We start from the raw sequence: 12,385 nt of genomic DNA on the forward strand, positions 1-12,385 counted from the left end.
CCAAACTTTTATAAAGTCATGCTTTCGAAGTCAGCAAAAATGTTAGTTTTAAAATTGTAGGCTGTTCTGTGTGCAAAGAATATTACTCATAGCTACTATTTACTGAGCACTGACCTTGTTAACTGATGTGCATCATCTCCGTCACTTTCTATAATAATCTTACAAAGTGGGTTCTATTGCCATCCTTCCTTTTGTAGAAAAACAAAAACAAACAAAACTAACTTTCAGAGAGTTGGAGCTGTTGTTCTCCCTGGAATCTTTATTCTGCTTGGGTGGGTTCAGAACTGATGCCTCAGGGGGAAGCAAAAAAAAAAAAAAAAGAGTTTCCTACCAGGATTTGCAAAGCTATCCATTGAACAAATAGAATGGTGAGAGCGCAAAGGAACATCTGTGAGCACTCCCTTCTCAGAGTTTCACGTCTCTTGTTTACTAACAAAGACCTGTTACCAACGCCTGACATTCGAGAGGACTTGTATTTGCTTGTTTAACTGGGAGCTAGCTCCCAGACTTACCCCGTAGCCTGCTGGGGGCAGGGCAGAAACCTCCGGGAAAACAACTCCCAGTCTACCGAGATGATTTTCAATGGCCTGCTGGAGTCGCAGGTGACTTTAGGTGGCAACAATTCAGACATGTGGTCAAGTACACGATAGATCAGAGGTTCTCTTGGCTGCATTAAGTGTTTGGGAAGAAAAACCGCTAAGCCCTCTGCTCAGACTGGAGAAGACAGGAGATTTCTAAAGATTATCGCTACCTATCCAGCTGTTGCTATTAAAAAACAAATTGATGAATATCTCTCCAGTTGAAAGGCGGGGCGAGAGGTTGCCAAGGTTACCAAATACTGAGCTTGGAAAGGGCTGTTTGGGCGTGACAGAATGAGCCCATGAAACCACACTTTGAAAACTACTCTGACTTTAAAGTCACTAAGTTTACAGTCCACAGATCCTGGGCAACCCCTAACGCCTTGCAAATGTCTTAGTATAGAACTTCAGTGTAGAATTTCTTCAATCACATGCCCCATTGGGCTCCGAGAAGCATGCCTCGGTGCTGATGTGCGATGTGGCCATTCAAGGTTCTGAACTCAGCCTCTCCTCTCCGTCCACGCTCTGCTCAGGCCGTCCTATCTGGCTGCAGGATTGTGGCAATCATGTCTGAGCAGAAGACTTCCACACCTACTTCTCCATCCCTATTTCAAGAATTCCCAGTCCCAGATTTCTTACTTTTGCTGCGTATCCCCAAGTACACAAATTGCAGGCTACCTCAGACTCTTTTCTTAAAAGATTTTATTTAGTTATCTGACAGAGAGAGAGAGAGAGAGAGGGAAAGCACAGCAGGAGAGGGAGAGGGAGAAGTAGGCTCCCCGCTGAGCAGAGAGCCCAACATGGGACTCTGATCCCAGGACCCTGAGATCATGACCTGAGCCGAAGGTAGATGCTTAACCCACTGAGCCCCCCCCCCCCCCGGTGCTCCTCTCAAAATCTTTATGTATAAAACTGAACTCCTGATAGTTTTACAAACCTTATGCTTCACCTATCATCAAAGAGACTTCTCTCCTTCCAGACTCTTCTCTGAAATCTTGCATCATCTTTCCAACTCCTTCTTTCTTAACCCTCCGACCTGATGAGTTTCAAAGTCCAGCCAATGTCTTTGGCTTTTTTTTTTTTTAAGATTTTATTTTTAATTAATCTCTACACCCCACATGAGGCTCGAACAACCTGGAGATCAAGAGTCACTTGCTTTCCTGACTGAACCAGCCAGGTTCTCATCCCCACTCCACGTCTTTGGAGTCTAACCCTCTCGTATGCCCACGCCCACTGCTTTGGTTTAGGGTCTCTCTTCCCCTGTCTCCTGCCTCAGCGTTCCAGCACGGTGGGGACCTTGTCACCATCTTGCTTCTACTCTTCCTCATCTGCTGCTACCAGAGCACTGTCCCCAGCATTCGGTTTCAAAGAAAACCACTGTCATCCTCAAAACCTCTCTTGACTTCTCATGGCCTACACAATGCAGTCCAGATTCCTGAGCACGGATGGCATTCACAGTCGAGTCACAGCCTTACTTTCTCTCTACATAAGTCCTATGCACTAGTCCGTGTTTTTCAACCCCTTCTTCGTTATGGTGGTCCCAATATCACCCTGATGTAGAATGTCCACTCTAGCCAAAACAGCTCATTTGCCAATCCCTGGACAAGCCCCTATATTTTCCAGCTCCCCAAATTTTGCTCACTTTGGCCATTCGTCAGAGGAGTTGAGGGATTATGAGCAGATTCCTGGAGTACTTCTGCTCTTCGGTGCACTGTTCTCCTGGCCTAGATGAGACACACATCTCTTCCCACTGTCTTTCATGTCTTCCTGTTGAAATCTGGGCCTTCATGTTACAACCCAAATACCGTGTCCTCTCCCTGATCCACTCAGCTGGAACGAACTTCTTTCTGTCCTCTACTAGAATTGTCTTGATACATTTATTGTGTTCTTGTCATGTAGTCCTTTTTCTATCTGTGTCACCTCCCCCACTGCATTATAAACTTCCCAGAGACAAGGAGAATTTTCTTCGGAGTGTACAGTGCCCTCGAAAGGAGGCACCAGGACGTGGAAGTTGAAATCCATTCACTGATACACACCAGGAACAGGATAAAAGCCTACCAGTGCCCACATGAAGAAATCCCGTATGTATGTGGAAGAAATGAACACATTACCGAGTAGAAAAAATAGAGATCATATATAAGCCACACTCCTAATCCACCCTCACTAACACAGACTATTTTAGAAGAAGTTCTGTGTGTTAATCAGCATTAGTGAACCCAGCTGGTTCCTGCTTCAGAGAAGTAACAAACAGCCACCCACGGAAAGGTACTATTTGAATGGGGACCTGCCCAGGCACATCTTATGTAACAATGATCAAAGTGAGGAGAGGACTCAGAGGCCAAGACGTAAATAGTCATTTTTGACATTATGCTTTTGTTACAGATACAAAATCTTCATTGGGTCCATTTGCCATGAAGAGAGACAATACCTGTGGAAGTACACTTTAAATGTTAGCGGTGCTCACCGCGGTGTAAGGAGCAACCAAAGGCAGGCTCTGGGGCAGGCAAATTGATCTGACAAAATTAGTTTTGTGCCAAAAGTTAAGACGAAAGAAACACGTTTTCTGCCAAAGGCTTGATGCTGAAAGAGGAACTTCCACCGTCTCCATTCTATAGTGTCTGTACTTTCTAAGTTCTTTCCAGTTTATCTCTTAACTCAGGTGAAAGACCCTGAGAGCAAAGCCTCCCCGGGTGGGGCCTGAACTACCCTCTAAGCAGGGAGGACCATCCTGAGCCAGCAAGACCCTGCATGACACTGACCCCAAGACCGTGACCCACCTGACCTTGACGGCCCACCTGCATTCCCCACTGATCTTTCTTCCACAGTTTTCTTATCTAAACCCGTGAGTATTTTCAGTACTATGGAGGCAGCCTTTGAGATGCTATAGTGCTCTGTCTTCCCAGAGTTGGCCTCACCAGAATAAGTCCCTTTTTGTTTCACCGCCACTCATTTCTCTGCCTTTGGAATTTGTTAGTGGCCAGTGGCCGAATCTGGTCTGTCTGGGACCTCTGGAGCCAGGCACTCCTGTACACCTGTGCTCACACGACAACACTTTCTAAAACGTATATACATACGAATACATTTAGAAACTTCCATCCTGAAGTTGAGAGGCAATGTGGGGGGTTTGGGGGGTAGGAAAGGAATAAACGAAACAAGAGGAGACAAACCATAAGAAACTCTTAATCTCACAAAACAAACTGAGGGTTGCAGGGGGGAGGGGGCTAAGGAGAGGGTTATGGATATTGGGGAAGGTATGTGCTATGGTGAGTGCTGTGAAGCGTGTAAACCTGGCGAATCACAGACCTGTACCCCTGGGGCTAATAATACATTATGTGTTAATTAAAAAATAAAAAATTATTTTAAAAAATGGAGATTAAAAAAAAAAGAAACTTCCCTCCTATCTCTGAAAAATACTTTCTAGGAAAGCTGTTTCTGTGGTTTCAAAGGATTACATTTTCTTTAGTCAGAGGATTAGGTGTTTGAAAGTGGCACTTGAGTGACATCTCTGAAATTATTAAGAAGATTATCAAATCTTAGAGAAAACTACAAACAGGTGATTTTCATCATCCCTTGCCCGCGGGCTGTCTCCTCCTAAGATACCATAAACCATCTTGAGGTTTTTAAAAGTTTTTAGTTTTTTTGCTTGTTTGTTTTGTTTTCCTAAAGCTCGATAATGACTTTTGCAGGAGGATGAGTTGGGGATGTCTGCGGGATGGGAGGCTTGGGGAAGAACTCATTTCCAGGGATGGAGTCGATTTAGCCCTTGTTTCTGGTTCAGACCTCAGTCTCCTGTCCATATGGTTCAGCCCTTCTGGGTCTTTCAAACGGGACTCTTGTACCAGATCTAAAGGTCCCACTGCAACTCTCCTTCCCTGAGCTCTTTACTGAAAAGGATTAGCTGTGGATCTCATTCCTTTTCACTCCTTCTGTTAGTCCAGCTGGAGTTCTGAGAGCAAACACTACCCGCCAAAACAAACACTACGTTGGCGCCGGAACTTAGGTTGGGGCCTCGTCTCCGCGCCCAAAGAGGCAGGATTGTTCCTTTAACAAGTGTGATCGGCGGTGGAGGGGCGGGGGGAGGAGAGCCGCCCAAGGGCCCTCCCTTTGCACTGGGATTGGTTCCCTCCGCCGGCGCCGCCGATCGCTCTGCGTCTCGGTTGGAGAGGCAGACACTGCCCTGCCGTTAAGGTGTTGTCGAAGTGAGCCCCGTAGGTGTGGGCCGTTCCCGAAGTTCGTGGTTGTAGATTTTCAAAGGGGCGGACTTCTTATTGGCTCCGGGATCAAGTTCCTGAAACTGGTCTTCTCTGCCTTGAAAAATGTCTTCGTAACAGGAGGCGCCGAGGAGCTCCATTCACGCACGGTAGAGAACATGACGGAAGCTCCTCAGGGCTTTGATTTCAGCTTCTTAAATGACGAGGAGGCCAGGAAGATCCTCCAGGTGCTGGAGAGAAATGAGGAGCTCCAGAGGGCAGAGAAGGACAGGATCAGGTAGAGAACGAGCTCCTTTGTCTTGCAGGGGCCCGGCGCGCGCGGGGCCCCCCTACCCGACCTCCCGGCGCGCGCGGGGCCCCCCTACCCGACCTCCCGGCGCGCGCGGGGCCCCCCTACCCGACCTCCCGGCGCGCGCGGGGCCCCCCTACCCGACCTCCCGGCGCGCGCGGTGGGAGGCGCGGAGCCCTGGCGGCGCACCTGTCGCGGCCCGGGACGCGCAGCATCCGCGAGGGAAAGCTGCGCTCGGCGACTCTCTGACGGGCCGCGGGGAGCCCGGCTGTGCTCTGCCCACGCGCGGCATCCCCGGCCCGCCAGCCTGCGGGGCTGTGGGCGCTGCGGAGCGACCCTGCCCTCGCCGTGCTGGCAGGTTTTCCGGAGCGTTTCTCCCGGAATGGGTCCCGCGGAGCTGAGGCGCCCCGGGCGGGACACGCACGTGGGCGGCGGTCGGCCGCTGGGTCACGACTGTGGGGGCAGCCGACGACGCCTTGCGGCGCGCTCAGGTGTCCCCCGGGCGGTCGCGGAGGCCCGGTGGGCGGGTGAAAGGGGGCGGAACCCTGGCCCGAGCGCACGCACGTGCTTCCTTGCCCGGGTCCTCCCCGCGGTCCGCCCTCGCCCCGCACACTCGCCCGCGACCCCAGAGCCGCCCCTTTTCACCCCCCGCCCACCGTCCGCGGCGCCCCGGCGAGGCGGCATCTCCCTGGCGGCGAAGGGGTCCCACCCTAAAGGCCCGCGTTCCAGGAACTGGCGGTGCGGTGGGGCGGGCCGGCCTCGCACTGGGGCGCGCGGAGCGGCTGGGCTGGGCCGGCCTCCTTGCGCGTGGCGCTCCTGGGAGGTTGCTGCGAAATTTCACTCTTGACCTTGCCATGCAGTGTTACGGGTGGGGGTTAGATACCTGAGAACTGTATCGACCGGTAATTGCCTGGGATGTAAATCAACCAGTTTTCCTGGTGGGAAAGTGTGGTCCTGGAATGAATAGAACGACTTGCTCGTCAGTTCTAGAATAGACCCCCTCAAGGCTTTCTCCAGTTGCCTGTGGAAGGCGTTTCTGGGCATCACTCTCGGACCAAAAGTACATCTTGGACTGGAATTTAGAAAGCCGTTTTGTTTGCGAGCAACTTCTTGGTGATGTCGCTTCTAGGTTCCCAACTCTTTCCAAAGATTGCACTAGCCAACCCCCACCCCCCCACCAAACCCTCCAAAGATACTCTTCACATAGGAAAACCCCCGTTGGTCTTTGTAGAAGCAGTTAGAATACACCGGGCTCAAAGGCCTGTCTTCGCTCCTCTCAGCAGATTCAGCTCCTGTGGGGAGTAACCAGTACTGGACGGGTGAGGATGTGTATTTCATGCCATCGTACTCTGCTTTTAGAAAAATAGGCTCCATCATTTCCTCACTGTGTGGGCACGTTGTGTTCACACCCACACGCATCCACGTGTGTGGACCCACACGTATGCACGTGCCCCACACGCAGGCACACCCAGCCTCGGGAAGGAGAACTTTAGAATTGTATGCAGTTTGTTTTCAACACATTTTCCAAAAGGACTAAGGGACTGGTGGCTCTCAGTGTGTGTCCTTGGAGGTGTTTTTGTTGTCTCTAGAAGGCCGGGGCTTCATCCATGATCCAGTATGTATTCTTGGGGAAACTGAGGGGAGAATTAGGAAACGACAGGGGGAAGCTTCCACTTAGGATGTTACTATCAACGTGCTCCTCATGAACTGTGGTCTTAGAAATAGTGAGGTTATTTGGTTTAATTTTCAGTCAAGGGAATTTTGATTTTTTATATCTGAACTGCTGCTTGTTCTGTTGTGTTTCCCCAGTAGCAGCTTGTGGTGCCCAGGACAGCTGCCCTTAGGGGGACCTGGAACTACACACAGGGGGCAAAGCCATTGGGTTGGCCCTCAGGAGGAACGTTGAAACACCCTTTCTGATAGCGTGGCCCTCGTATCATAACTGGGGCATGCACAGAAAAAGGTGTAATACTAAGACAAAATCAATACTGCTAACGATTAAACTGTTACAAATAATTACCCCCAATAATTTAAAAAATGTCACCATTAAAATACAAAAATATTGAAGGACAGCGGACACTTGGGCCAAATGCTGAAGACAGTTATTTCTAGTACTTTCCTTCCCCCTGGTTAATTCCCAAATCCCACAGTCAGACACCCATCTCTGGATAGCCCTCTCCTGGGCGTTGTTCTGCTTAAGTACCAGCTCACGTGCATGGGTTTCAGTAGCAGACGCGGGCATGTGAAAAAGGCCCGAGATAACATGTCAACTTGGCTGCCTTAGCTCTTTTTCTTGATATGTATGATCATATTTTCCAAATCAAAAGTCAGAACACGTGACTTCTCATACAAGAGTATTACTTAGGACACTGTACCACGAACCCATGTGAGAGACTGGGAGGGCTTTGTGCTCTGCAGATTTTCCCCGTTATCCAAAAATAAAGCATTTCCTAAGAAAGCTTCACAAGCCCACACAGCATAAAGGGAAGAAGCGATTACCAAGAGTTCATATGGAAAATTTTTTGAGCATTCCCAGACACCAAAAATAACGTCTTTTAGGCTTTTCTGAAACTGTAGGATGCATCTTTGATAAAGGATGCACGAAATAAATAGAGATAAAGCACAGATGTTCGTTCACACAATTCAGAACTGCGGCAGCTTGGGGGCGCCTGAGCGGTTCCATGGCTGGAGCCTCTGAATCCGGATTGATTTCAGCTCTGGTCCTTATCTCAGGTGGTCAGCTCCAGCCTCTTGTAGGGCTCCACACTCAGCATGGAGTCTGGTTGAGATTCTCTCTCTCCCTCTGCCCCTTCCCACTCTTGATAAATAAAATCTTTTTAAAAAGTTTAAAAAAAGATAAACCACTGGGGAAAAAAGGCATTGCAGCTTTGGTGCTGAGATGCTGAGTGTGGCTCCTTTGAGAAGGAGCTGGGCAGTATGCCATTCTGGCTGCTTGGGCTGTGGGCTGCCTCCCTCCCAAACGTAGGCTAGACTCTAGTTTGGCTTTTTACCTTTTTCCGTAAAAGTAAAAATGCTCTTCGGATTCCATTTGGTTGGCCAAAACAGGGACTCATGTAGGTCTTTCCTTAAAGTGAAGTGGTCTAACGCAAACTTTGGAAAATGGGGTGGGCAGAGAGGGTACTTGCAATGAGAAACAATAGCCAGATAACTTGGCTAGGACATTAAGGGACCAAACGGAGAAGTTTGGAAAGTTTGCTAGTTGGGGGACGACTGAGGAGTTTAATTATGTCTATGATAGGCTTGAAGTGTCTACGAGACAACTAAGAATGATCTTTGGTTAGAAACCTAGAACTACAGTGTCATGTGGGGCTGGAGATGCCCAGAGATTGATGGGGGGTAGTTGAGTTCCCCACGCAAGACCTAACAGCCCCACCCGTAGAAATGCTCCTCAACACACAGATCTAGCCCTGGTCTTCCCGCATCGGTACCAGCCCTCTCTGGAAAGTATTTGCATTAAATATTATGTCCCTGATACATAAAGAGCTTATTCAAATATTGAAGAAAAACACCAAGATTCAAACTGATAAACAGGCACAAGGTAGAAATAAGGTGTTCATGCTAGGAGATATCCCAACAGGAAACAAAACGTGATGGGAAAATGGTCACCCTTGCAGTAATAAGGAAGTGAAAATTCAAGTATTTAAAAATAACAGAATAAAAATTGCCGGTGAGGATGGCCGTGAAGTGGATAGATTCATCATGCTGTTGGTGGTGTGCGGTTCTTTCCGTGTACAGTGTGGTGCTGCTTATGAACATATGCCTTACCCTTAACCCAGTCTCCGATTCTTGGATATCTCTCATTAGTAGGAGTCTGAGGTACCAGCATTTATTAGGGGCTGCCTTTTTATGTAATAATAGTAATTACTGTGATAATGACAGCTCACTTTTATCGATCCCCTATGGTGTACTCGGCGGTGTACTCAACACATCATATGTATTTAATTAATTGTCCCAAGAACGTCATTGCGTACACATTTGAATTTCCATTTCACAGAGAGGGAAACAGCTTAACAGAAGTTGAGTAGCTTGTCCCAGGTAGGCAGGAGAGCCAGAATTTAAATCCTGATCTATCTCAAAATGATTTTACTGGTTAGCATGAAGGAATCCTCACCCCTATCACTTGGGATAAGTAGTACTGATGGCTTTGTACGGAAGGGAAACCCAAGTGTTTTGAGGTGAAGGAACTTGCCCAAGGTCACATAGATCCTAACCGACAGAGCTAGAATTTGAACCCAGATCTATCTGGCTCTAAAATATATGTTCTTTCCGCTATCTGTATACTGTATATCTTTTTCCCTGAGGAAAAAAAAGAACATATACCCACAGATATTCACTGCAGTATTACAAAATAGCAAAGTAGTGGGAAAATAATAGCAAAATAGCACCACGTTTCAAATCTAAACAGCCGATTAAAGCACAGCCATTTATAATGGACAGTTATGGAGATAATTGTATCTTACCCAGTGTTTTATTTAAATTTTACATTTTCTGGCTACCTTGTTGTCAAGGCTGTATAGACACCTCAAGCTTATCGCAGATGCAACTGTGGGAAAATGATGCATGGGAGGCATTGTTCTGTGAAAAAGCAGAACACAGAATATCACATGTGTGTTACTGCTGTGTCTTGAAAATAGGCAAAATAGGCAACGACAACAACCAAAAAAGGGCAAAAATCTATGCTTCTTCTTTTGGTGAATCTCTAGGGCCCGACACAGCTCCTGGTACATGGCGAACAGGCCGTGGAGGTTTGCTGGGCAGTCGGGGCTTGCTTCTTGTCTCCCTGGAGCCTACGACTGCCAGGATGGGGAAGGGACCCGTGGTCGGCTGGGCAGGAATGCTGGGCACCTGCCAAGCTGCCAAGGTCCTAGGAGGGCAGATGAAAGCAAGAGTAGTGGATTTCCTGGCTTAACGACCGAGACACCATGGACAGGCAAGGTTCCTGCCTGTAATAGGCCTCCGGAGAAAATCTGATGGGGGGATTCACGGCCTGCACAGGCCGGACTCAGAGGCTTCTGCAGTCCTAGCTTCTCTCCTCACTCCTCACTCTCAGTGTGCTTCCCTCCGACCCTCTGCCCAGCCGGACGGGATTCCTCCCTCCTCCGAACCCTGGAAGACCCGACAGTCTCTGTTACATTGATCCGGTTCTGTCCTGGGAGTCTGGAATCCGTCCTACAGAAATACTTTGAAGGCCAGTTCAAGAGGCAGAAATTAATCGCTGAAATTCCAATCTGGCAGTTCCTCTTCTTGTAGAAAGGGGTTTTCCTGGGGCTATTGACTTGGGAATGACTTCTCAGACCCGACACAGGCTGTGTTTCCAGGCTCAGTGAGAAAAGAATGGCTGAGAGTTTGAATCACAGTTTAGTGGCCGGTGGAAATTTTGCCCATACTTCTCTCACACCTTGTAGAAAATTGTGTGTGTGTGTGTGTACATGTATATACACAAATACACATAGTATACTGTATATCTGTACATGTTTGTGTGTAGATATACATATTTAATATATAAAATCTGAAAAGCATCTTTGTCACAGATCTTTGAAAAACACGACTCCCTACTTGTCACCCCCCCGGCATCCCCCAAGCTCACCCACTCCGGTCTCATAAACGTAACTGAAATAGAAAGTATCAAGAGATTATATCAAGCACTCAGCTCACAGAAGAGATATCAATAAATTAAAAAATAGTTATTTTTCCTCTCGCAGAAGACTTATAAAGTATAAGGCACCACAGCGCCTGATGTCATCAAGCGGTGAAATGGCATGTCTAAGTTTAGACTGAGTCCAGTGGCAAGGCTGCAGCCCAGGAAGATTTTCCAGAACTTAGTAGCGGTGGCTTATCCCGGGGGACGGTGTGTTTCCAAATGGCGGCGTGCTGGCAGCCGTGGACGCTGAACAACCCGGAGAGGTTAAAAGCCAGATACACAGTCTCCTGCCCTAGACTTTCTGCTTGTCTTCTACTCGAGCAGCCTGTGACGCCTGCCTCTGGCTCACAGAGAGACTTCCAGGAAACATCGGGCTCCTAGTTATGGGATGTCTACCATGTGCCAGACCCTGGGTCGGCCCAGTAGAAAATAAAACCCAGACTCTGCCCCAGGTGGCGTGGGTCTATGAACGTTCTTGGTTGTTGGTAAGAGGAAGTGTTCGTGTAACTATAGCTTGCCCTCCAGCAACCCCGTGTGGCCTCCAGAAAGGGACCACGAGAACCATCCAGAATTTACAGGACTGCCATGTAGGCCTGTGTGTTCTTAACGTGGTGTGGGATTCACATGGATCTCTCATGCCTGCAGCTTCCAGGAACAGCCAGTTTAGTTCATTCCTTTAATCCTCGGGGAGCTCTTTCTCTCACACATCCCCTCCCGTCTCGTGACGGCCGTGGCTTGGTCTCCCATGGCAGTACTTGCGGAACTACTGTCATGTTATAGTCTCATACCCCGAGGTTTGGGGGCAGTGTCCTTCGGAGGCTGTGTGACATTAGAAGTCCTGTAGCTTTCCAGGTCTTTCCTATCTGTGTGTTTTTAGTCTCATAATCGACAGAACAGGCACTTCGGTCTTTTTCAAAAGCGAATGGTAAGCCCAGTAGTGATAGCGAACGCTTGCTTAGCCTCGCTCTGTGCCAAACTCTCCCAGTGCGTTTGCTCATTTAATTCCCACAACAGCCTGAGGGAAGGGACATTTTTTATCTCCTTTCTGCTGAGGGAGCTCAGGGAGGAGAAGGAAGCTGATGGAGATATTGCTGCAGAAGTGCTGGATTTGAGAACTGCACCTGCATTAATTACTACGCAACCCTGCCTCCCACACAGAGCCCGAAGAGGGTGCCGTGAGTAGCCACACCCTGCCCACCTCGCCCGTGACGGCACTGAGATGTCTCCACGTTAAAGCTCTTTCTTCCACTGAGCATGACGTGAGAGCACATATAGTGCTAGGTTGCCCTGTGTCTGACCGAAAGTTATTATCAAGGAAAAGGGCATAAGGGATGCTAGGGTGTCACTAGTGGGATCGGCCATACATGGGAAACATCACAGGCAACCAGTTATGTTTTAGGAGGCTTGTGTGCGTTCTGTGAGGATGTGCTCCAGACTGTTAATGGCGGCTCTCTCTTGGGCATGGTATTTAAAGGGACTCTAACCGTTTTACAATTATTTTATTTCTTAGAATTATCATAGGTTAACTAAAAAATGGTGGCTGTTTCTTTGGATAATAAGGAAATACAAAATGTTTGGCTATGTTTTTTTTAACTTTGTAAGTATATCTTTTGAAACGATTTGTTTTAAAAAAAAAATACCTGAA

At 48.3% G+C, this 12,385-nt stretch overlaps 1 protein-coding gene across 2 annotated transcripts in view; it reads left to right on the forward strand.

Moving 5' to 3' along the window:
• Positions 1 to 4,687: 4,687 nt before the first annotated feature.
• The window catches only part of EXPH5 (exophilin 5), a 72,735-nt gene continuing 65,037 nt past the window's right edge, over positions 4,688 to 12,385 (forward strand). For both annotated transcript variants that reach the window (XM_046017364.1, XM_046017365.1), the window contains exon 1: positions 4,688 to 5,066. In XM_046017364.1, coding sequence (XP_045873320.1) covers positions 4,948 to 5,066 — 119 coding nt within the window. In that variant the 5' untranslated portion in view covers positions 4,688 to 4,947. The remainder of the gene's footprint in view (positions 5,067 to 12,385) is intronic.

This window comes from Meles meles, chromosome 8, assembly GCF_922984935.1.
Source record: "Meles meles chromosome 8, mMelMel3.1 paternal haplotype, whole genome shotgun sequence".
NCBI lineage: Eukaryota > Metazoa > Chordata > Mammalia > Carnivora > Mustelidae > Meles > Meles meles.